We start from the raw sequence: 25,598 nt of genomic DNA, 5'->3' as shown, positions 1-25,598 counted from the left end.
CTGAACACTGATAAGATGAGAGATGGTGAAGTCTCAATTTGGTTTATATTACAGTTTTTGAAGGGATATGTTTCAGCGTGTTACTGTAACAAATACAAGAGTGAAATTGGAAGAGAGGAAGATTTGAGCTAACACAATTAAAATTTCTTCTTAAAAACAATCCGCAGATATCCAGTGCCAAACACAATCTGGAGTCATCAACCAGCATGGACATGAATTAACCTAACAGCTTCTGAAAAAAACACGATCCTAGAAAAAATCCTCCTATTAAAGTAATTAAGTGTTATCAGAATCACAGAGCCATAATTAAACACAGTTTATAATTAAAACAGCATGTGTCCTAGACAGAGAACACAGGAACAAAGAGAATATAACTGACAGCTAATGCCAAAACACACGCCAAGTATCAATACTCAGAACACAGTGCAACTTCTAGCAAGTTCCAGATGCAGTGCCTCTGACTTGGTCATCAACACCTCTGATGGATGTAGGCAGGCTCAAAACTCCTCACAGCTTTGCACGATTGTTGCCAAAGTTCAAGCAGAAATCTTGGGAACCAAGCACATGGCACCGAGTGCAAAACCCCAACAGGGGTTGGGGTTGAGGCAGTGCCAGCTGTGAATGGATGGTAAGTGAGCATGGCCTTAAGCTTAGACAAGACTTGTCCTACCTGGCAGCGGCTGAAGATGTCCTCCAGGGTTACGTGAACGTTGAAGTGCTTCAAAACCTGCAGGGCCTGTTCCTTTGCCTTTTCTGAGCAGTTCACGGAGAAGCACCTTCCTTCTCCTACCTGGGACTGCAGCTTGAAAAGACAAGTCATAAACCAAAAAGACAATAAATGAGACAAATTCCATGCAGCCTGATCCTGATCTGTGTTTGGTTTTTTCCCCCTAATACACTTAGTTTGGTTTTAATTACAAATGACATTTGCAATTAATGTGCATTTACAGACTAAATTTTCATCTAATGGGCACAACAGGTAAAATTTAACACTTAGCCACTGCTGTAAATACTTCTGAGACAACTGAAGCAGTACAGTGTTCAATATATCAAACATGTTTGCCCAGTTCCCTTTAACTTATCATTTAGTGCTGTGGGGCTGACTGGGATAGCGAGAGGAAACTGAATTTAATCACAGCTCTCATGTGAAACCTTACAGATCACACACTGTATGCAAAGGTACAATCAAAGAGATGGCGCCTCATGCCAGTTTTATCACTTCACCCCTTTAAGTTCACTGATGGCCAAAGAGCTTGAAGTGGTTGGTGTGGACATCCCTGTCATGTTTGTTCCACATTTGGCAGAAAAGTCTCTCTGGGAACAAGAATTGGGAAGTGTCCAGACACATCTTTATGAACATGATGAGTACTGACAGCTAGGTGGGATCTGCTACATCTTTTACTAGCATAAAAGAGCCTAGCAGAAGAGCCATTCTGTCCAAGTGTAGGGCACACAAAGGCAAGGGAACAAAGGGAACCAGACATTTCCCAGGATGGTATTGTATGCTGTGAAGCAGTTATTTTCCTTTTGTGATGTTGACACAGTGCTTTGAAATTAAAGTTTTGCAGGTAAGATCATTCTGGACACTGCATTACCTACTGCATCAACTGTACGATAGAGGAACCACAGTCTGGATAAGGAACCCGTAGCACGGCATGGCTGCACTTGTCTCACAGTATCTTATCATGGGGGGAGTTTTCTTCAGTGCTCAGCTACTATCTGGCAAATTAACAACCTAAGTTCTGCAAATACTCTAAGTAACTATTCAAATAGTTGGGAGCTTTCATATTGGTAGTTTGTAACAAAGAAGCCCCTCACTCTGGCTCATGTGTGTAATCCAGAATAGTTTCCAAATTATTTTTTGGGCAATAACAAAGTGCAAGGACTTGCAGCAGGCATCATGACATTGCAAACAATGATAGGTTCAATGTATTTCCATCAACACTCTGTTTTGAAGCATGTCTCATGAACGGCTCTCAACATCTGGTGCTGAGGGTTGGGTTTTGCTTTTTTTTTTTTTTTTAATGTGTGTGTATATTTATAGAAACAAAAAACCTCCACAGCTTCCACAGTGATCCATGCTTGGTAACTTCCATTCTCTTCCTTCCAAGCCAGAAGAAAAGTCTTTAAGTGTTGAAACTATGTCAATGTGCAGCAAATCAGCAAACAAGAATCTTCCTGATAAAATGCATGGGGATTGAGCTGTCTTTCACCTGCCAGTGAGGCCAAACAGAAACACTTTGTTCTGGGATTGTTTGGCTTGATTTTTTATTTTCTTTAATGGAGGGCAATCGCACTCCCACTGATGAAGTACTATGTATAAAAGACATTTCACCCTAACCTTTGACCATTCAGAAACAACAGAGTGCCTCACAAAACCCTTTACATAGTTCTTAGTGCAGGAAACATGAAAAAGCCTAGCCAGCTGTTGCTTTCACATCTGTCTTGTCCTCTTCTCTACTCTGAACATCCTGCACCGTACAAGGATACAATGCCAGAAAAATACCAGAAGCTCTGAACACTTACAGTCTGATATGGCAGTCCAGAGGTTAAAATGACCCTTCCTTCCTGTCGGGCAATCTGGAAAAAACAGTAAAAATTGTAAGGAACATGGGCTGAAGCTACGACTGGATTCAAGCTTTCCTCTCAGTCAAAACAGAAAGAACAGGAACTGATGATATGGAGTCGTTCTCTTTATGTCGACAAACACTAGGCCAAGAGTATTTGGGTCTGGTTCAACAAGATGCTTTTGACAGCAATAGCAGTGTAAGGTATCACTCGCTCCATACATGTCCCCTCCCTGCCAATACCCGCCTTGCCTCACATGTGCTGGAACAGCTACTTGTGCATCTGCACTGCAGATGGTCCAGGGAACTGACACACCTTGAAATAATCCTATCAAAAAGCTTTCTCTTTTTTTTTTTTTTTTTCTTTAACCCAGACTCTTTCTGTTTCCATGGTCTGGTTCACTAAGAAGCAAGCAGTTCTGCTCTCACAGCAATACACAGGGGAGAAAGGAAAAATACCCTAAGCAGGTAATTCCAGGAAAAAAAAAGTAAAAAAAAAAAAAAAGGTACCATTAAATGTGCCTGTGAGCTTCATAGACATTCACAGAATGATCTTCACGTCTTAAAGGTAAGACAGTGTCACTCTCCCAACAGCCCAAGAGCAGACATACGGCAATTATGCACCCTTTCCAGGCTATAAAGAACATCTCCATCAGAGCTTGTCTCCTGGCTTGCAGTCCTATGCTTTTATCAGAGGTCTTGTCCTTCATGGGAAAGGTCTGCACTGAGTTAACAAGGGTCTCATTCCAACCTTCACGATAGAGTAAGAGAATCTTTGATATGGTTTGGTGCCAAAAGAAGATACTAAGTTTGGAACTGCAGTTCTTCAGAAAGACAGAAGTGTGGCTGATCTTTGTATGATTAAGTGACATCGCTCCCTTCCACCTCTTCACCCTCTCCTCTTGGAGGGGAATAGTTTCATGGATGTAGCAATAGGATTCCCATGTGAACCAGCACTTCTGCTGTGCTAGTGCTGACAAGAGATTGGCACTTTGAGGTAGGCACGAGGTTTTCTCTTCTCTGGCTTCGATTCTGCTGGAAGCCCTTGCATTTTTCACTATTTCCAGATGTGTGTCACGGAGCTCTCTCTTCTGGATCAGAGTCTCAGAAGCTCTCTCTTGATCACTCTTTAACCCTGGCAAGAGGGATTTGGGATCTGAGTCTTGTTGCACTTTCCAGGCAGTTTGACAACACCAAATACAGCCAGGGAACACCAAACAAACAAACAAACAAAACAATGAGTTTTTTTAAACTTTGTCTCGGATAACTACTCTCTTAAGACCCACTTGACCTATGGCAACATGAAACAAGGGGGAGAACGCTCTGAAGGCACCTTGTAGTAAAATGAGTAACCATTTTTTTCCTATCTTGACCTTTCAGATAGCCTATTTCCTCCTTTCTTATATAAAGTCACTGCTTTGGCTGCCAATTCTGCACTGAGAAGGTGATTGGCAAGAACTTCTAAAGTACCTTCCTACAGGCAAAATTACTGCATTTCTTTCAAAATCAACTCTGTCTCACAAATAAAGGAAAAAAAAAAAAAACCTCTAGGAACAGAAACCTTGAAGTGGCAGCAAAGACAACCCTTTCTGCATACAATCGTACTACATACAGTCTGGATTACTAAACAGCTCTGCCTACAAAACATCCTCATGGCACATTAGCAATAGAAGTCCAGAAAGGCAAGAGCAAAATTTTACCATAGTGATTTACCAACACGGGAAAAGAGATATGAAATTCCTTTAGACCCATGTGTGCGTCAGGATATGTCTGAGGATTTCACAGCTGGAACACTCCATTCTGACTTCCTGCATCCAGGGTTAATTAGTTCAAGCTTGATAAATCCCCCTTATCTAAATGGCTCTGCAGAGACAGGCAAAGAACATCAAATAAAAAGGAGAAAAGCAGTAACTCTTCCAGCATGTTTTTTTCTACCTCTGGAACAATCACTGGGAGAAATGTGCAAAGCCAGAAAACCCATGTGATAGCACACATCTGACCAAAACCCACAGAGGAGACATGCTGCAGAAAGAGGCTCAATTCCTTCTCTTCTCCTGAAAGAAATAACCAAGTGCAGTGCCAGGACCATCTGGGAGATGTGTGCTCACTGACACAAACAGAAAGAATCCAAGCAGAGTGTCGGGGTGGGTGTCAGGGTGTTTTGCTCCATCCCAAGTGCTGCAGAGAGGGCATTGTCCTCAGTTTCACAATCTATTACGAAGATAGTATCAACTTCCTTTGGAAAAGGCTGAGACCTTCTGGATAAAAAGCACTCCCTAATAACTTGGGATTATTACTTAGCCCTTTACATGGCTGTCTGTTCAGCTAACTTTCATCTTGCAGAGGTGAATGAGCACAAATGAATTACTACAAGACAGACCTGTAAGGGCAATGACAGACGAGAGAGGGCAGAGAGAGACCCTATGTTTTGAAGCTAGCACTGGCAATGGAAAGATTCTTGACAACCTAAAGGATTCCAAACTAAAGCCAAAGAAGGTTTCAAAAACAGTGCCACAGATTTTTAATTTAAAGGAAAGAGAAACTGTGCTTGACGTTGTAGCCAAGGCCTTGCACAACGTGTTGGGCAGCACTACATGCCCTTGAAGAGGCAAATTGCAACGCTCCATTTGCAAGGTAGCTGTCCAGGAAAAGCTGTGATCATCTTGCCATGGCAGATGCCCAGCAGTGACCCTGAGCCTAGGCCAGCAAGGGCCCAGTTCAGACAGAAGTGGACAGAAAGAAGTAGACAGCAAGCATCTGCTTCAGGATGTGTACCGGAAAAGCACCCAGCCAGCGATCTACTGGAGAAATGGATCACAAAACTCAATCCAACCCTGAAGTCTTCCTACCCATCATCTGAGACTCTCTTAAAATACAATGTCCCAGACAGTTAACTGATGAGCTTAATAACTATAAATGCACTCAGTCCAGTCCTGCTGTGCACTTGCTGTACTGCTGGTATTTCAACCCTAGACTTCTCTTCAGCATTCCTGAAAATCATAAATTGCAAAGCGTTACAGCATGATTTCATAACATGGCCTCAAGTGCTAGATTAAACCATAAACCTAGCCTTGCTTCTTAATGCAGGCACATTTGTAATAAGGTCTCCAGAGAAATTCTCCTTCTGCTGACCAAACATCAAAAGCTATGTCCTAATCTCAAAGGCAGTTCTCCATCTGTCCTCTGCAAATTCACTGTGCATAGTGGTGGGAAGGTAGAAAGACTAGCAAACCCAAAGAATGTGGTTTACATCAAAACTATGGAGAAAGACATTCAAAACTGAGATGAGATCAGAGATTAGATTTTCCCATCACATGAAGCTCTGCTAACTGCAGTTTCAGAAGTCCCCTTTGTGTCCCCTGGATCCAAACCAGGGGGACAAGCCCAGGGCAATTCAGATCCAGGTACACATTGCTCCCTCTGGCTCCTGAGACTCAGCCAAGCCTAGGCCTCTTCTCCAACTTGCCGGTTCACCTGGAGTTTTGGGGGAGTGCATATAGCCTTGTGAGGGAACCTTTTACACCATGGGAGCTGCAGGAAGGCAGTTCTACTAGCCTTCTGGATATTATCACACTTCAAAAGATACCAAGTTTGCCTCAGTGTGCAGATTATTCTTAGAGATGAAGATGATTTTGAAGACCAAGAGCACAGTCCATTAAAAATAAATAAAACAAACCCACAACTCAACTTTGAGGACTTCTGAATCCTGAATCCCTTTGAGATTCCACCAAGCCTTTTCTTAGACATTAGTGACCTAAGAAACTAACGTGATGTTCTTACGAGCTTCTGTGCACTTCTGAAGTGCAGCACTGTTAAGATATACTGCAGTTACCTCAGGCTGGTGCGCGATCCTTTAAGATTAGTGTAAGGAGCATCCCACTGCTCCACCAAAATCTGCAAAACTGCAGAGAAGAAGCATACCCACTGAAACTTTCCCACCTCCTTCCAATTACCCACCTAGATGGCCCAAAAGAGGGACTTAAAATTCCTTACAAAGAAGTTTGTAGAAAAGAAACTGGAGGACCTGGCCAGAAACAGAACCAGGATAGGATTTGATAAAGTAAAGAAAAATGTATTTAAATAGAAATAACTTGTTCTTTATAGGGATAACAAAAAGGAATGCAAAGGGTGGCTTGCCCCAATAATGGCAGCTGTACACACAGAATGATGCTGCATAAGAGATACTGAATATCTACTTTCTTTACCAGTAACAAAACTAAATCCCTAGGGGAAAGGGTGCATGCAGAAATATCAAGGCTTGGGATGGAGTCAGAAGCCCGTGGTGAGGAACAGCTGGATGCACGCAGCCCTTCTTCAAGAAAGACCTCCCTGTTTTGCCACAGAGTAGGGCGCCAGGCTTGGGCTAGTCTAGACCATTACGCAAAGCCACCTTGACACATTTTTTACCCAAGGTGCCAGACCAGAGTACTGCTGTCAGTCAAGACCATGTTTCAGGGAAAGCATATGGCAACCCCTGTCTCTAGTTCACAGGCTGCTTTAAGTCAGGTCCAGCACAGCTGGTGCAAATATTTATCTCCCAGCTGCATATCTGCTTTGCCAAACAATTGTGTGCACAGCACTACAGCAGCTAGGCAAATGCAACATGGTAAAAATGTCGCTGCCACCCCAACAAATGAGACTTGGAAAAATGACACAGTGCCCATACTCAGACACAAAGCTGCTCTTCCCGGAGAGGCTGGTACTTGTGAATAGAAGGCTAAATGTTTTTCTAAGGGTGGACTGTGAGCTCTTTGCTCTCAACATGAGGAAGATTTAAACATAGAAATAAAATTTCAGTAAGAATTTATATTATTCCACCATTATTAAAGACTTCCCATGTCCATGATTATGATAGTAGTTTTAATCAATCACTTCCCCAGTTTAGTTCTAAATAAATGGCACCATGAAATAAATACAGAAGAATGCAAACTGATGTCTTCTCAAAGAAACTAACTGTGGGCAAACAGTGGAACACACTGGCTCCTGCATCAGTGGTCCTGCTCTCATAGGCCAGCAGATCTGAGATTGCAGATCTGACATGAGAAACTTGCCATGACAACTGTTGTCCAAAATAAAGCATTTAGCGAATAACAGCAGCACAATATGAAGCAATACACAGGACACAGACTTCAAGTTTATCCTGGGAATGGGGTTTTTCAAACCAATGCATGAGCATTACTCTTATTACTATCACATGCATTGGTCTAAAAAATAAAAAAAAAATCAATGGCTGCCCCCAAGCACAACTTACAAAGCTCTCAGGCTTTTAAGTCTGATCTCATAGAACAGGAGGTGAAGGAAAAGACCTCTTTGCCTACCAATACTTGAAGTCACTTCGACAAGTGACAGCGAACAATAAGGACCAAATGCCAGGCTACTCAGGAGTGCTTGGTGCAAGGAGACATGCAACATGGCTGATAAGTCATTTTAGGGAAATGACAATGCAGAACAAACACCATATCTGTATACACTTACGTGTTCCTGGTGACGCTAGTTTGAGACTGTGTTGGAACAACACCCAAACTGTCAATCTTGTGTTTGCTGACCAGAATCCAAACCTTTATCCTGGACTTTGCAAAAACATTTGCTGTTTTTTGGGTGTACAGCATTCAACATTCAACTTTTATTCAATTGAGAGTGACAGATATAAAGCACAGTGGGAGGAGTCTATTTTTATCTTTGATTATCCAAGCACAGATCAAAGGCTCTGCAATACAGTAACACTACAAGGGCTTTTGATAGTGAAAGGATGTTTGTCTGGTCACCATAGAGAAAGCAATGTAAAACATCCTGTCTGTAGCACGATAAGGTATCAGGATGAGAAGCGGAGACAGGGCTCTGGGGGGAGGCAGTGAGAATTAGTTTGTTTAAATGACTTGTGCAAGCTTGGCAGAGATGAGATATTAATTATTTCTGCAGAAGTTAGAGTTTGCCCAGGATTCAGGCCAAAATGACATCTGAAGAGGAAACATGCTGTGCACCAGGCCGGGTGATCAGTGCACATTTGATAGCAACACACTGTGTGGGCTGGATATCTCCATTTCTGCCATGGTAGAAATATGTCTGAAATGAAGAAGCATGTGTCTCTCCTCCGAAAGGCCAAAGGTCAAAGTGGTTATGGGAGTCCAGATCAATGTTCGCTGTCCCTGTGCATGTTAGACACTCTTCATTTCCCAAATATTCCACTGCAATTTCTGGCTGATCAACTCTGAGTCATCTCACAAGCTGGTAGCCAGCTAGGAAGTTACAGGGCAATTTTATTATGGAAATTTTCCCATTCATACTGAACAGCCAACTTCTAATTATGTTTCTTCTTGATTGACCCAGGCACAAGGCAGGCAAATGGTTCTGGCTGAACCAGAGAACTGTGTCTCACATAGGCACAGGAGGAAGCATGGGCTGGGCAGTTCCTGCAAGTCACTAACCAGTAATTCAGCAAGCAGCAGACCTTCTCCAAGGAGTGCAGATGGGAACTATAAACACGCACGCACAACTAACCTCAGCAGCTTTCCTATGGTCATCCTCATTCTCCAGCATCCGGACATCTACACCAAGGCAGCGAAGATAGCGTCCGAGGCCTTGCAGCATGTTATCACAGACCACACTGAACTCTTTGGGGGAAATGGGAGCAGGGGGATGTGAGGTCTCCTTGTCAGATCCTTTGCATTGCTACAGAAAAGCAAGAGATCTGTAAGCAGTAGAATGGAAGACTGATTGCCATTACACTTGTGCTTTTGCCTCCCTACATTCATTCAGCCATGATAAACTCTACTGTCCCCTGCCACATGTATTACAATTTCCCTCATGCTCTGCAATACCTCTAGCTCTCCCTTCATGTCCTTTCTTCATTGACCACCGACCACTTGGGCAGGAGGCAAGACATGATGGGGCTAATTCTAAATTAGACATTTACTCACTGGCCAACCAGCCACCCAAAGCAGGGATCCGCACCCTTCCCCAGAGAAATACCAGCTTGGCCTTCTGTGATCTACAGACACTGCTTTCCATGAAGTCACAGAAATACATCTTCAAGACTGCTATTCCCCTATCAAATTAGGCTGCAAATAATATAGATGTGCTGAGGTTATTCTGTGGGAGGGGATCTGACAGACAGAGGGAGAAACAGGTAGACAAAGCAATCACGTCAGCCTCGTTATCTTCGGAAGTTTAAAAATAGACAGTGCCTGAATTCTGTTTATTTCATTTCAAATGTCTGCTCCTGGGTGAGTTCCTGTAGTTGGAGACTTTGTCTTTGGAGGCTCCCAGAAGTACAATAGCTAAATTCATGGAGAAGGGAAGTTATTAAGGAGCCTCCAGGGTTCAGCTTTGCCTTCAGGAACTGGAGTCAGCTGGGATGGCTGAAGGAGAGAGCCACCATCTACGTGGGGCTATGATTCTGTGATTTTATGCTCTTCGCAGCATTTCAGATAAGCTCTGCAGGAGCTGACTCAGGCTTGGAAATGCTGTAGAGCACCATGCAGATAGCACCTGGGCTGACTGTGTGAACTAGCTCAGATCCTAGAGCTCAATTTGCATGATGACACTTCGCAGAAGCTGCTCCATGCACTCAAAGCTCTGCAGCACCGGGTGGACTGGCTGGACTGTCACTGGCTCCTGAAAGGACACTGGCGGATGCCCTGAGGCATCAGAATGCAGTGATAACAGATCAAGCTGACCCTTCGTTGTTGAGGTAGTTGGAAGACACTAACCCTGTGCTGCTGCCTCTGTTCAAACAGATGTAAAGGAGCAGCAGCTGGCTCTTAGCTCGTGTTTATTCAATGGCCGGCAATGTTATACGTAGCTTTTTTCTCACGTTTCATGCCAGCAGAATGCAAACGGCTTCTAAAGGAGAACAGTGTCATTAGCCCCACTTCAGACAGTGGACAAGGAAACACTAGCAAAAAGAGCTTGGATTCAGGCAGGACACAGACAGGAGAAGTCTGCTTTTTTGAGTCCTAGGCCAAGTTTTATCAACCACCTCTTGGCTAATGAATCTGACTGTACAAAACACAACGATGACCCATGAGTTCACAAGGTAATTCAAGCCTGAAGTGCTAACTTTCCCCATCTCTGCAGCAGCCAGTCAGATCTGTTGTAACATACAATTCTCCCATGAACACAAGAGTGCTTAGGAAACTACTAAGCAGCTTTGTGTTTTACTGCCTAAGACTAATGGGATAGTGTACATTCACACATGCTTGATAAGGAGGATCCTGGTAGCTGTACGCGAGAGTATCTCAGTCCAAGCATGGAATGTAGTACTGACTTCAAGAGAGAAATTCACATTTGGGACTGCTTGGAAGGATACGCAGCCATAGTGAGTCTTGTCAGTTAATAAACAAAACTTGTCTTCTGTTGATGTTTTCATAGGTGCATAAACAACCAGATGGCTGCATTTCAGAGGTAAAACTTTATTACGAAGAGAGAAGGTCCAGTCACGTTCCGAAATATTTAATAAGTCACATAGCTCCAAGTTGCCAGCTGAGTTTTAAGGCTCTACCACAACATACACTGCAAGGGTATGCTAGTCACAGTGTATGTGGTGGTGGGCTGGGTGCCAGATACAAACCATCAGCAGAAAGACTTTTTTGATTGATTGTTTTTGACTTTGCAGACTTTTACTGCAGGCACAATAAAGGAGGCATACCCATTGTGAAATCATAATGTACAAGGTCAGTTAAGAGCAAAAGTAAGGAAATCAGAGTTTAAACCTGATTAATGCACCACCTAGGCCACAGAATTCAAACCCACACTAATGAGGAAATGCAGAAGGAGCATTTCTACTAGCAGTGTTAGCTAGATTCTGCCACCCAGATCTATACCAACATTTTGCAAAGACCTAAACCTAAAATTGCAGGGAAACCTGAACTGAGGCACACAAAGGAGGAAACACATCTTAACAGTAAAGGGGAGGAGCAAGAAAGATGTTTGCTGCAATAGTCCTGAGAACAGACTACAAACAGGCATGCCAGGCATAGCTAATAGTATGACTGAGAGACAAGGCAACATATGATTTGCAGGGGTCTTGAGCAACAGGCAGCTCTTTGAAGATGTTTACAAACCTGTCCACAAGGTGACGGTACCTCTTGTTTATTCAGCTGCTTCTTTGCCCTGGCTTTTACGCTTGGTTTTCCCACCAGACTTTTAGTCAGGTCTGAACTCAGACCAAAGCTTGCTGGATCCTTACACAGTTTCTCGTAGATCTCCAGCAAGCAGTATGCATCTGAAGCTGAAAAAAAAACAGAATATGAGCATCAGCTGGTTTCATTCAAAAGCCAAAAAGAAGCTTTCCTGATGCAAAGAAAAGACAGCATCTTTGTAAATGCCACTGAATGCACACATCCTGTGAAGCTCCAGCTCATTAGTGTCATAGAATCATAGAATTTGGGTTAGAAGAGACCTTAAAGATCATCTAATTCCAACCCCCCTGCCATGGGCAGGGACACCTCCCCATAGATCTGGTTACTCAAAGCCCCATCCAACCTGGCCTTGTCGTACTCTGTACTCTTTTATTGATTCAGTGACCATCATAACCTAACACACAATCACCAAGAGTCAAGGCAAAGGAGCCCAAAACTGATAGGCCCTCTGTTGTCTCTGACTGTAACGTAATGCAAATTGTAGTGTGTCTGTTTAAACCACCAGGTAAGATAGCTTCAGCCAACCCATTTCACTCTCCATTGTTACTGAGCAGCGGCTTGCCCGTGGTTTATTACTGCATCTCAGGTATGGGAAGGTAAATTCCCATTAGATGCAATATCTTAAAAAGTAATAACTGAGTTGTTTGCAATCACCTGCCCACACGCACTGCCATCCAGCCTCTGTTCATTGCAACGGGAACTAAGTCTCCAAGCCAGTTAAGCCAGTTAAGTTACAAGCCTTGGTGATTAACTTTTGTGGGAACTGTGTCAACTTCAAGGATAGCTGAATTTAACAAAGGGCTGGTTCGCTTCAGTAGGCTGTCCTTTGATGCCTTAGGAAAAGATTTAGACTCAGACTTCTGACTCTGGGGTAATCAGCAGTAAAAAACACTGTTGCCTCCACCATACCGATTCTGTGCTACAGTCTTTGACACCATGTCTACCCATTTTTAGTATTGCTCTAACAAGCACGTCACTATGACAAATAAACAGAGCACTTGTCGCCCAGAAAGGCTGTGAAATGAGGCAGAAGGAAGTGGACTTTCTTCCATTCATTTACTGAGAGGAGTATCCACTGACATGTTTCATCAGACAAAATCTGCAAAGCACAGGAATTCTTTCATGAAATAATGAATCACTGGACAGATTAAACTTCAACCATTAAAGCTATGTCTGCAAAAGGACAAATATACCATGTGCTGGCTTCTCTGAACAGGAATTAATCCACAGAGCCATTTTTCTCCATTTGCTACTTAACAATTTTTCTGGTGACAGACAACAGACAAACATGTCATCTAATGGACAAATGTAGCACCTTGTGACAGAGTCAGTGACCAGACCTGCATATATGATCTGTTCCTCCCGCAGCGGCCGTTTCTCCCAGTTAGACAGCTGCTCTGTTTTATCTAGAGGTTTTCCCAGTATGTGTTGTACCAAGAGGCTGAGCCCTTTCTCTGGCTGCCTGATCCCTTTATCCTCATAGCTCTGCTCTGCAGACAGTATATCAGCCTTCCGGCTGCCCTTCTTCCAGTCAATGGAGCTCTTCTGAAGCTGATGGAAAAAGAAAGATATAAAACACATGGTTATAAATCAAATTCTACAACACCTCCTGTTTTGGTGGGTGGGGCCACACAGCAACTCTATCATTTTTATATCTTGCCTGGCACATTGAATCCCATTGTCTCAGACAAGGGCTGGGATGACATTAGATGTATAAAGTGTCTGATTATTTGCTTAACAAACACACTTGCTGGAAAGAAATCTGCTTCATAGCCACAAAGGAAAAAGAAAAAGTACAGACTGACAACATTGCATCATAGCAGTGGGGCTGTGATTGTGACTTCAAGGAGATTTGCAGGGTGCTCAACCACACTGAAGGCTGTTGGACACCAACTTAGTGTACGTTCAGCACCCTTCTCCTCCTGGATCCAGAGAAAAGGTATTCCTGCAACACAGTGGGCAACAGCCTTTCTGAAGTTGCCATTTCTCAGATAAAACTGAGGCAACAGTTGTTGGCAGGTACTTCAGACACCACTGCACTTCCCAGGTTAAGCTATCAGTCCCAAAGATCTGGATCCTCCCCAGTCCACAGCTTTAAACATACTCTGCAAATTTTACCCATTAAAATGGTTCTCCTTAACATTTCTGCAGAATGCTCAAAAAATAGTGTGTGTTAAGCCATAGACATCTGTATCTCAGATGAACAGAAATTCCTGTGCTTAACTCACCTGCAGCCCTTCTGAAATGTGATGAGTTTTCTACAAATCATGAGCTTCATATCTGCTTCAACATATTGTTGGAATATCAGTGTTTGTACAAGAATTTATTCATACCAAGTTCAAGTATGCCTTGTGCTCAGAAACTTCTTCCTAACTGAACGGAGCTATATCTCCATTTTGATTACATTTTCATAACTTGTATGAAGGCTATGAAAAGATTATTAGTATATCAAGCACTCACTTTTTAGCTGGTGAAAACTAAATGCTTCTGTCTTTTGCTACAAAATCAGATTACCCTCTAAGCCAGAAGAGGAAAGAGTCTATTCACTCTCTTAGCCATCTCCCTGCCAATACAGGGTACAAAAGTACAATGCTGTGAAATCATGACAGTTATCTACCAGCACACAAGCAGGAGACACATTTTTCCATATCTTCACATGTTCACCCTTACTTGTTTGTCTACTGTGAGTAGGTCCACTACACCTTGTGATTGCTTATCCATGCCTTTCAAAGCAAAGCACGTGGCTGCAAGACTGCTAAGGTCTCCAGACATCCCATAACCTGGAGAGAAAAAAAATACCACACAGTTAGAAAAACTCAAATCATGGCTAATGCACTGCAGCTTTTTTTTTTTTTCTAGTTTGGAGTTAAAATGCTGATAATATATGTGTAAACTTTGGTGGAAAGACTGTTCTGATAGGGAACAATGCAACTCCCATCTCTCCTGTTCCGAAGAGATACTCTTGCAGATCAAGACTTGAAGAGAAGAAAAGGTAGATGAAAAATGCTGAGTTTAAACTCAACTTTGTTAAAATGTGCTAGATCAGTGAAAGGTGAACAGAGCAAGAAGCGTTTAGATTCTAGGAACTTGAAAGAGAGAATTATGAATTTGCCCTTGAACTGCCAAAAAGCCTCTTGACAGAACTGAAAACCACGTAAGACCACATAAACAATTGTATGGTAAGTTGGAGAACGCTGGTGTCCAGAAGGACTGGTTGCAGACAGGGACAGCAAATCCAGAAAGCTCTGGACAGTAGACTTCCCTAGACCACTAAAGGTTGGGTGCAACTAACCAAAGCAATCCTAAGCCTGAACGGGGAGGCTAATTCAGAAATCTTGAGTCTTGCCCGAAACAGGGAGACATTTCTAAAATTACCAGTTATTTGTTCTCCCTGATTCTTGGTATGGCAGTCTTTGAATACCTAGGGCTACAAAAGGTGATCCCATGATAACTGGATTGTGAGAAAGACAACCCCAACAGGACCAAGGCATTTTCTGCAGAACTGAGCTGCTTTAAAGACCCGAGGCAGGGGAGAAGAGAAGCATGTTACCTAGTTTAGTGATGGCTGCATCTGAGTAGAGCATCTGGATGAAATGGGGAAGCTTCTCCTTCTCACCCTCCATCTCAGCGTGTTCAAGGAGCCGTGGCAAATCAAGCAGGAACACCTCATCCTTCACAGCGATCTGAAGGAGGGAGACGCGGGGCTTCCCAACCATGCCGAATGAAGGCCTCCACTCCATGTCAATAGCAACAATCTGTCCGGGCTGCAACAGAGACAAAAACTTCCTGCACTTGCAGACTGTCCTTACTTAAACATAGCTGGGACCAGCTTGAGCAACAGTCAGTATCCAGAATACAAGTGTTTCCTTTTCAACAACTGCATCTCTTTGCTGGTGTGCAAACTACAACAGTCTCAAGTGACTTTCACAGCACACTTGAGTTATCCCCTTGGGGCTTCCCTGCTACAGCAATTCCCAACACATTCCCCAGTCACACAAGCCTTTAGGCCTCACTGCAGTCCTTGACTTCTGGAGGGAGACATTTGATGGCAGTGACCCACACACAATCCCATGTCCCAGCCTGTTATGGAGTTTCTGCTCCTTGATCTTGCAGATACCAGAGTTACACTCACCTGCAGCACCTTTTCCCAGCACTGCAGCATCTCTTCCCACTTTTGCAGGAAATGAATATTTGCACGTGGAATAGGAAGCTGGTAATAATCCTTCTTGTTGACCTCTTCATAATTCTCTGCTTTTGCGGCCTCTTCTACACTGCACAGAAGCAGATGCAGTAACTTTAAACAATGCAATGAGGGGAAATCCTTGTTTGGAGGAACTTTGGATCATGAAGTCTTAAGCCCCTGATTTCAACCTGGTCCTCTGTTTCCCCATGCTACCTAACTCTTTCTCTTTCCTCATTTTACCTGTAATCACTGTCTTTTGCATCCTGACTCATCTTCTCTTTTTATTCCTAAAAATGGTCACAGAAATGGCACCGTGTCTGCAACCTCACCACACTAATGCATTGTATCCACAGCAAAGAAAAGTCAAACCAAAACACTTGTGTCAGAGTCCCAGTCCCTGTCCTCAGTGCTCATCCCTCTTTCCCAGAATTGATGAAATTTGGATGACAAAGTTGGGCAGCTGTTTCCACATTCAGAGATAACACATTTTAGATTTACTGCTTTTTGCCCTGGAGGTTAACATGGAAGTCTGCTCGTTCCCACGGTGTAACACATAACAGAGAAGTCATCTCTGACCAGCATTGTGTCCAAACAGGAGCTTCACACTTCCCCCCAACATAAACTGGCTCAGAAAGAGAACCTCAGACTGCTTCACACTAAGATCACTTCCAGCCGGGAACGGGTGGGTCTCTCTCATCATTGATAGTGCAATGACTTGGGAAGACTTCATGTACTGCCTGTTGCAGCTTCTTCTTCTCTACTGCCTTCCCTGTAAAACGTTTGCATACTCTGTACAAGATCATTTGCCCTATACTGCACAGCCAGCACTACATTGCCAGCTGACCCCACAGACCATGTGCCTGGCCTATGCTACTCCCTCCACTTGGGTTTCAGATGGTACCATGCAAAGAAATTCACTATCTCTGTATTTAACACACTGGAATTGTTGGGAAGATGCCTGCAGAATGAGCTAACTGATTTCCTACAACAGGATCTTACGCAGCACATTTTCTTTACAAAATGCAGCAGAGTCTCTTGAAATGGCCTTGTAACTGGAAGGTCAACATATTGCTGTGGTGTCTCAGCCAGATGATGCAATCAGAGGAAAGAAACTAATAAAAATATCCAGCTATTTTGGACATATCACAAATTTTTGGACACTCTCTTTCCCATAGAGACCTGAAATGTTTTATTATTTGAGAAAATATTTACTAACCTTATGTTTAGGGGACTGTGTGACTAATTTTGTAGCAGAGCAGCTTTCGCTGTACAAACACTCTTTTCCATGGGTTTGCGTGCATGCGGAAGTCAATATTTGTGTAAAATATTTAATGAAGGTGTGCAGCCTCAGGTCTCCGGGAATATTCTCGTCCGCGGAGTTCAGGAGCAGCATGTGGTGTGAGCAGTGACAGAGATGATGTCATTTATATGCTGGTACCACCTTGTTCTCTACACTATGAACACCCTCTCTGGAAATCTGCTGCTTTGTTAACTCAATAAATAACATAGCAGAAAGATTGTTTTATTAGCTTCCATGGCTCCATTGATTTTATTGCAGCTACTGCAGCAGGTATCATGACCGGATGAGTAAACCCAGGCAACAAAGGTTTTTGTTTGTCTGCCAGAACTCATCATGAATGGCACAGCACATCCTAATCTGTGTGCCTTCACTCCACCTCGGCATGATACAGGCTTCCTGGAGAAGAGACATGCAGAGATTCCTAACTTCTTTGGTTTTTATCTCCTTAGATGCACAGTCTGTGGTTAGGTCACACTCTTGTTAACCACCTCTTTGTGTTTTGAGGGATTACACCTCATGCAAAAACTTCCTGGCTCCTAACAGGCGGCTGGTACAGATTCAGGAGGGAGGAGGAAGCAGCTCCACTGATGCATCAGAGCTAAGCAGAAGCAGGTCCTAGACAGACGAGAGTTTCCTGTGCTCCAAGAAAGCCATGTACTGTCTGGAGAAGTGAGCCTTTGCAGTCAGTGTTTGAGGGTGAATACATGCGTGTCATATTTCCTGAGGTTACACGGAACTTGAACATGAACCAGTGCAGATCTGCACTGGGAGAAAGATCAGATCCCTGATCATGAATTGTTTAAGGCTATCTGTGATATCCCCCCCAAGTATCAAACATTTCACAAGTGAGGGTAAAAGAGACATCGGGCAAATGGTACCAAGTCCAGACAAGCACAGCATCCTGCAATAAGGTTACTGATGTCTATAGCAATGGAAGAGTCCTAGGGGACCCCAAAATTATGACTCTGCTTCCTCTTTTATGTTTTTGACAAAAGCCCTGACTCTACCTGGAAGCATGTGATTGCTCCTCAAATGTCAGCAAAGCTTTGAGCTATGCTGCACTGAAACAAGACAGCCCACAGACCTCCTGTATTTGCATCGAGTATTCAGGGATTGGTCCTCTTCTATGCAGAGAATCCAATTAGATGAATTCCTGTTCTTGAATGAGTGGAGAAAATGCTGCTTGCTTGCAACAGGTCTCCAAAATGCCTGTGCAATTAGCCTGAACCCAAGGATTGTGGTAGCCTGCAGCCCTGCAGGAGTTTGGTTCATGAACACACGTGGGCACGGAGGCTACCAGGCTGTGTGTTTACGGGACCAGATCTCACCCAGACCGAAGTTCCAGATATCCTGTGCAGTCCTCGGTGAGACCCTGACAGGACCCTCATGCAGCACCACCTGCAATCTCTGCAGTTCCTCAAGACTTGGCAGTAGCCTGCATATGTGCAGGCCTTTTTGCAGGAAAAAAAAAAAAAAGTTTAAAAAAGGGTGCCAAATATGGCAATCTCTCAAAAATTTGCTTTAAAAAAAGCTTGTGGACAGACTCACTGAAGCATGGCAGAAACACCATCACTTGTGAACAAAAAGTGAGCAACTGAGGACTCGGCAAATTATTTGCAATGCATCATTTACCCAAATGCAGCCATTCTTCCTCTGCACAGCATAGCTCAGCAACTGTCTGGGATACTGCTGCACGAAGAGGATGATTTGGGGCTGCTGTCTCCCAGACACAGCACAGAATACCCAGAATCAGAACTACAAAGCTCTGGTACTCTTCCACATTTAGCACACTGTGGGGATCGGACAGTTTCTAATCCTTTAATTGGCTATATTTGACCTTCCTAAATTTTGAGCCTCTTCTCAACTTCCTACAGCTTTGGCTGCACTCAGTGCTGAACCTGGCTGACCTTTTCCCTCAGCAGACCCTTCATCCTACCCCTTTGCTCCTCCTGCACCAGCAGGTTCACAGAAAGCCTTGGCTGGGGCTGTTTGCCCAGTTCCCTGCACTTGAAATCAAGGAGTTGTAAGAACCCATCTTAATATAAGGGTTCTTTTTTGTAGCTCTGCCTTTGCACTCCCCTATCAGGTCACGCAATGGAGTGAAGTTAGGAGAGGAAATGCGGCTGCTGCAGGCTAACGTGCTGCATACAACACAGGGGTCCCAAAGCAGAAGAGGAAATGTGGTACTGCATTACTGGGATTGCATTAGAGGAAGGAAAAGGGATGGCAACTAATTAGGGGGCTAAAGACTTATAACCTCACTTGGTAAATTTGTGCCTGGGAGTCTGGTTTTATCCCAAATTCAGTTAACACGACTCTTCTAGGATCTGATCCCAAGTGTCAAAAATCCCCATTACTTCTGAGAGCTTTGGATGAAGCAAAAAATACAGACTGCCTTAAGAGCTGTCAAAGGAGGAGGAAAATAGACATGATTAAGAAATTTTGAGGAACTTTATTTTGTTGCCCACAAGTCTCCCAAAAGGCATTAAACCACATTACAGTACATGGGGGATGTAGAGTATATGGACAACTTACACAGACATGTAATGAACTCAATAAAATAAATGCATGTTCAGATCCTACCCGCATCATTTCATTTTCACTGGCGATCTAGCAGAGGCAGTCTGAAGACCTGTCCACAGCATCTCACACAGCTTCTAAATACTCATGAGTGAGTTTAAAATGCACCTTCCCAGACATTTCCAGGCTTATGAAAAGCAAATGTGGCATGTTCATCACCAAGACGTGATCTCAGGAAATGGAGAAAGTTTTTGCAAAATTATCTCACGAAGGTGTAATGGGTTTATGTGGCAAGGTTTTGGTAGCGGGGGGCCATAGTGGTGGCTTCTGTGGGAAGAATCTAGAAGCTGCCCCATGTTAGGTAAGGGCCCCACTGCTGACCAGAGCTGAGCCAATAAGCTATGTTGTTTGCACCTCTGTGAGAGCATATTTAAGAAAGTAAAAACAAACAAACAAACAAAAAAAACCAATGCTGCCACACAGCAGCTGGAGAGTGAGAGGAGTGAGGAACAGCCTTGCAGGCGCCAAGGTCAGTGAAGAAGGAGGGGGAGAGGTGCTCCAGGCACCGGAGCAGAAGTCCCCTGCAGCCTGTGGTGAGGACCATGGTGAAGCAGGCTGTCCCCCCACAGCCCATGGGAGGAGACCGTGGTAGAGCAGGTGGACCTGCACTGACGGAGGCTGCGGGCTGTGGAGGACCCCTGCCGGAGCAGATTCCAGGCTGGAGCTGTGGCCCATGGAGAGGAGCCCACTCAGGAGCAGGTGACCTGGCAGGAGCTGCTGCCTGTGGGGGAACCAGGTTGGAGCAGTTTGCTCCTGAGGGGTGGACTCCGTGGTACGGACCCATATTGGAGTGGTTCTTGAGGAGCTGCTGCCTGTGGGAAGCCCATGCCAGATCAGTTCGGCAAGGACTGCATCCTGTGGGAGGGACCTCACAGCACATGAGACGAGAGTGACCGAGAAGGAGCGGTGGAGACGAAGATCCATAGACTGACCACAACCCCCATTCCCCTGTTCCCCTGCGCTGCTCGGGAAGAGGTGAAAAAGGGTGGTTGGGGGAAGGCATTTTTGGTTTCTTTCCTTTGTTTCTCACTTCTCTAGCTTGTTAGTAATAGGCAATAAATCTTACTATCTCCCTACTCTGAGTCTGTTTTGCCTGTCACGATACTTGCTGAGTGATCTCCCCGTCCTTATCTCAACCCCTGAGCCCGTTGCATTGTATTTTTCTCCCCCCTTCCCTTTGAGGAGGGGGAGTGAGAGAGTGGTTATGGTGGAGCTCAGCTGCCCACCTGAGTAAAACCACCACAGAAGGAAGAATTATGGTAGATTATTTTAAGCAAATACAGTCTTTGTATGATAAGTAGTCTACAATGATGAGGAATGAAACAGAGTATTTACCTCTCTTGGATCTTAAGCTTTTGAAGCTCATCAGCCACTCCATTAGGTAGCATCTCCTTGGGCAAATTGCAGCGTTGTGCCCATCTTGCTGCTGTGTTCAAATCACAGTAACTGATTAGCAACTGTATCAGGTGCCCTTGAAGCCATTGATTCTCTCCAACTGTGCTCTGCAAGGAATTAGGGGTGAAGGAAGACAGTCAGTACAATTTCCATCACAGGTATGTCTCACCCACTCTAAGGATGCAGCATCCTCCCTGGGGTCCTGGACCAGTGCAGAAAGGAGCAGGAATTCCTACACTACAGGAGTGACATTGCTCAAGCCCACCAAGTGCTGCACTTCTTTCTGCCAAGACATGAAAAGCACATCTGACCCCTGAGATCTCACTGACATCTTTGGATTTCTCGGCAGCAAGGCTGCTCCAAACTGCATTTGTTCAGGGAATGAGACTGTCTGAAGGCCACAGGTGCAGCATAGATAAACAAGGGTAAAACAATGTCATTTAGCCAGACTGATGACTAGGATATTATTTGGTTGGTCTCAGATACTGATTACATTAAGAAAAATCAGAACTAGCGACTGACCAGAGTACAGGTCTTTGAGCTCATTAGGCAGGCAATTATGGAAGGGGCTAGGGTTTGTATTGTTTTAGTCCCTTTCTGTGCCCACACATGACTCTGAAGTGATGCTGTGACCTGATGTTCTTGCTTCTGCAGTAAAGACATACATGATCTCATGTGTCAGTGCAGGAGTTTGAGTTACATGCACCTGCAAAAGGGGAGGGCAGTTGGAGATGTTCCCTGTTCCCAAATACTTTCTGGTGGGAGTGAATGGTGTGCATGTGCCTCAGCACATTTCAGAGCCTGGAGGCACAAGCACAAACTCACTGCTGGCTGTGGTTTAAGCCAGTGGGGAATCAAGCATGTTGCCCACATTGGCACCAGGGAGCAACTATGTGCAGAGGCAGTCAAATAGGCCCATAATATTCTCCACTGCAACAGTTAGAACCATCAGAGCTTTTCTCTTGAACACCCTCTTGCTCTCTGAGGTGCTGTGGCACAGCAGCTCTAAGAGGAAATATGAATACGGTGACACCAACAGTCAGCTACAGAGAGGTGGCAATAACCCCCTCCTTCTGCCCAGCCAACCCAGCTGTGCTTGCAAATGTCCCAGAGCCATTGCAGTCAGATCAGCAGTTTATTTCTCTAGCCAGTCCTGTTGACTGATTTACTCATGGATCTGCCTTAGAAGTTATTACTGTCAAGAAAACTTAATTGTTAAAACAAGTTGAAACTCTGCATGGTAGATCAGGATGTGTAGATATATGGCTCTATTGCTCCTAGCACTACCAACAAGTATTTTTTAGCATAGTGAAAAGCCACAGGAATTAAATTCTCAGGTGCACACGCCGCTGCCATCCTTCCTTTGCTGCCCCACCAAGCAGCACTGGCAGGGTCAGAGTCTGTTCCCAGGGCCTGCAGGCACCTTGCTCTTCCTCCACCGCATGTGCAAACACTGCTGGCTGGGTGGTATGCTGGGGCCACTGGGCCTCATTCCTCACATTCTTTCAGTAACTAAAAGGTGAGAAGTTTTCTTCAAAGCAGACACCCTTCACGGAAATCAGGAAACAAACCTGTTGATGGCCTGGAGGTAAAAAGGAAGGAAAACAAACAAACAAACAAACAAACAAAACCAAACAAACAAAAAACCCACAGAGGTGCAGGAGGGAATACAGACTTGGAAGAAAAACCACAGAGAAATTTGGCATCCCAGGTAGCGCACACAAGAAGCCAGCCTGCCCATAAAAACTGCTGCCTCAGCACTAAGTCTGCACCCCTGTGACTTCACCAACTGCCAAAACACATTTCTTCTCACGGATATGTGGAGGGATATTTTCACTGCTGTTCCCAAGAGCTTAGTGATGCATCCAGGAGCCACTGTCAGCAGGACGGGGATCCAGGGGCTGGGTGGGAGCTAACCAGGGGCTCAGCTACAGAAGAGAAGCGGGAGAGGGAACGCAGGGACAGAGCAGAGCAGGAAGGGATCAGCTATCACACTGCAGCTTCTTGCCCTCTACATTTCCTCCCCCCAGACCTCCTCTCCTGGCCATGCCAGTCCAGATACTTTGTGCATCTCTCACATCTCTGCTTATGCAGCTGAGCTCAGCCAAGCACCTAGGCCATGAAGGGGTTTGAATAACTCCTCCTGCCTAGTTTGCCAAGCCACTTCTCAGAGTCCTTCCCTAAAAGAACATATTTTCTTATTAACATCACAGAGCAATTCCCTCTTCTAGGTTCCCCTGTGTCCATCCTATTGTCTTTCTGCCTTTTTTTCTACAACACAAAGTCTTTGAGTTTGGATCTCTCTTCAGTTCACCCAGAGTCAATTCTTAATAAATCTCATTATGTCAGCTTTATTTCTGGAAACAATGAGGTACAGATTTTTTTTTCTTTCTTCATTTTTTTTTTATGATAACAGATTTATTCTTTCAACCACAAAAACAACTCTGTAAAGATGGTTAATCTCTCCAGAGATATTACATCTTGCATTTTGAAATGGAAAATAGACTGTTTGTTTTGTATTTTTTTTTCTGAAAAAAATAACATTGTTGTAAAGGGGAGAGGCTTCCACCACAACAGTTCTGCAAGAAGCAAGAACATGGAAACTTTGGCCCCAGAAGATGTGGATGCAGATTCAGAGACTAATGTTTCACTAGGGGTGACATTTCATGCCTTTTGTTTTCAGTATATGGACACTTGGAAGAGGAAACTGGCATGGCTGTTCTGATCAACATCAGTGACACCTCCAAGCAAGAAAAGATTATACCATGAGGCTTGTTTACATCCTTCTCTGAATTCTAGACATATCATACGTTCTTTAAACCATAGGCACACACAAAAATTCCTGACACCAACAATAACCCATGATTAAAGCTTTCCAAAATGACTGCTGCAGATTACCTACCCGTAAATCCTGTTCTTACCCAGCTGAATGCTTTACAGAGCTCATAACAGTCAGTGTAGAGTAAGCTTAGCAATGTCCTGATTTTAACACGTAGTGTCAGCAATTCCTCCATTGTTATCAAAAATTTTGGATTCAAATATCCAACATCTTTTCTGGAAGTCACACTCACCAGCCCTAAATTAGTTTTATCTGTGTGAGTCAAGCTGCATTTCTGTCTGATACAATTCTCCACTTTCTCCCAATACCTTTTACCGAGCAGTGAAGTTATTCACACAAGCGACACTGACTATTTGCAGAGTCAGATTTTAATTTAACTTTTGAATGTCTTGGCCATTTTCCCCTGTTCTCAAGTGTTTCCAGAAATAACAAAAAAAAAAGTCCTGTTAGTGCAGAGAAAATGTCAAGTAGAATATTTTAGAGCCAGCAACTTTAAAAGCAGAAAAAAAAATGGAGAGGTCAAGACCACTGTAAGCCATGGAGGACACCACAAGCATTTCTAAAATCATGCATTGTTGCAGGTACTGTGCAGACACTTTTGTTTTAAAGATACCCTGGAACATCCTACTGTGTTTTTTTCACTGTTACTTTATTTGTGATTGAGATTTCCAGTTTGAAGTTAGCATCGTTTGTACTACACGGCGAGGTGCCACAGCAGTAGCTCATTAAAGGAAAGGATTTACAGTTTGGTGCGGAGCAGGGACCCCGAGCACAAGCTCGGAGCAGGGTCACAGCCCATTCCACAAGAGAAGGAGGATCCTGACCACCAGATATCCGAAATAGATGGCACTCAGATAAAAGATGCCAGCTTTACTCACACTCACTTCTGAACAGGGTTTCTTGTAAAAGCAGCAGGCCACTCACCCATGGCCAATGCACAAAAGACAGAAGCATGAGAAAGACAGATTTTCTCACCACTTGAGCTGTTCTCTCTCTCACAGTGCAGGCTGCTCAGATGCACTAATTTATGAACTGAAGATGAACAAAATAGCCTCCATTCATATCCCAGAAGACTGACTTTCAGATAGCAATCAGTGCGTCATTGACAGAGCCACACTTCAGTGTTCTGGAGGCCATTACCACATCAATGGCGGGGAAGTGGTCTTTCTTCTCTCTTTCAACAAAGCTCTGGCAATGTGGCTCCCTGGGGCATGTTCACACTACCTAACTTCAGCTTTGTGAATCAGGAGATTCGGCTTCCCAGTCTCCCCATGCAATCAACTGGGAGAGACGGCTCTTCTGAAAGGCAACTCAGAGGAGCCTAACTTACGATATCACTTGAAGGGATCAAGGCAAAAGCAATGTTTAAAGCCAACTTGTGGCTGCACCAGGGCTCCTCACAAGGAGCTTATTGCTCCCGGGACATCCAAACAGAGCTGTTAGCTTGTGACAGCCAGCTAGGACAACACCATGCGAAGAGATGTGTCTGGCTCTGTTCCTCTTTTTGCAGCTCTCACGACCTTACCAAAACAATTTCTTGTTCAGAAGCCCAGGCGCCAGTATCACATGTCCAGCTTGTCTGCTCAAATTCCCC

The 25,598-nt window shown here is 44.1% G+C and overlaps 1 protein-coding gene across 30 annotated transcripts in view; it reads right to left on the bottom strand.

Annotated features, from left to right (window-relative positions):
* EXD3 (exonuclease 3'-5' domain containing 3) overlaps positions 1-25,598 on the bottom strand; it is a 297,777-nt gene that overhangs the window by 134,884 nt on the left and 137,295 nt on the right. For 29 of the 30 annotated variants that reach the window (XM_080562119.1, XM_080562103.1, XM_080562112.1 and 26 more), the window contains 9 exons: positions 21,106-21,272; positions 15,840-15,978; positions 15,258-15,471; positions 14,378-14,487; positions 13,048-13,258; positions 11,630-11,796; positions 9,066-9,236; positions 2,527-2,580; positions 671-802 (listed from right to left, as the gene is read on the bottom strand). In XM_080562119.1, the coding sequence (XP_080418245.1) occupies positions 671-802; positions 2,527-2,580; positions 9,066-9,236; positions 11,630-11,796; positions 13,048-13,258; positions 14,378-14,487; positions 15,258-15,471; positions 15,840-15,978; positions 21,106-21,272 (1,365 nt within the window). The remainder of the gene's footprint in view (positions 1-670; positions 803-2,526; positions 2,581-9,065; positions 9,237-11,629; positions 11,797-13,047; positions 13,259-14,377; positions 14,488-15,257; positions 15,472-15,839; positions 15,979-21,105; positions 21,273-25,598) is intronic. The other variant, XM_080562113.1, reaches the window with a different exon arrangement.

Source organism: Anser brachyrhynchus (assembly GCF_964034855.1).
Source record: "Anser brachyrhynchus genome assembly, chromosome: 19".
In the NCBI taxonomy this organism is placed as follows: domain Eukaryota; kingdom Metazoa; phylum Chordata; class Aves; order Anseriformes; family Anatidae; genus Anser; species Anser brachyrhynchus.
This window is presented reverse-complemented; position numbering and strand designations above follow the sequence as displayed.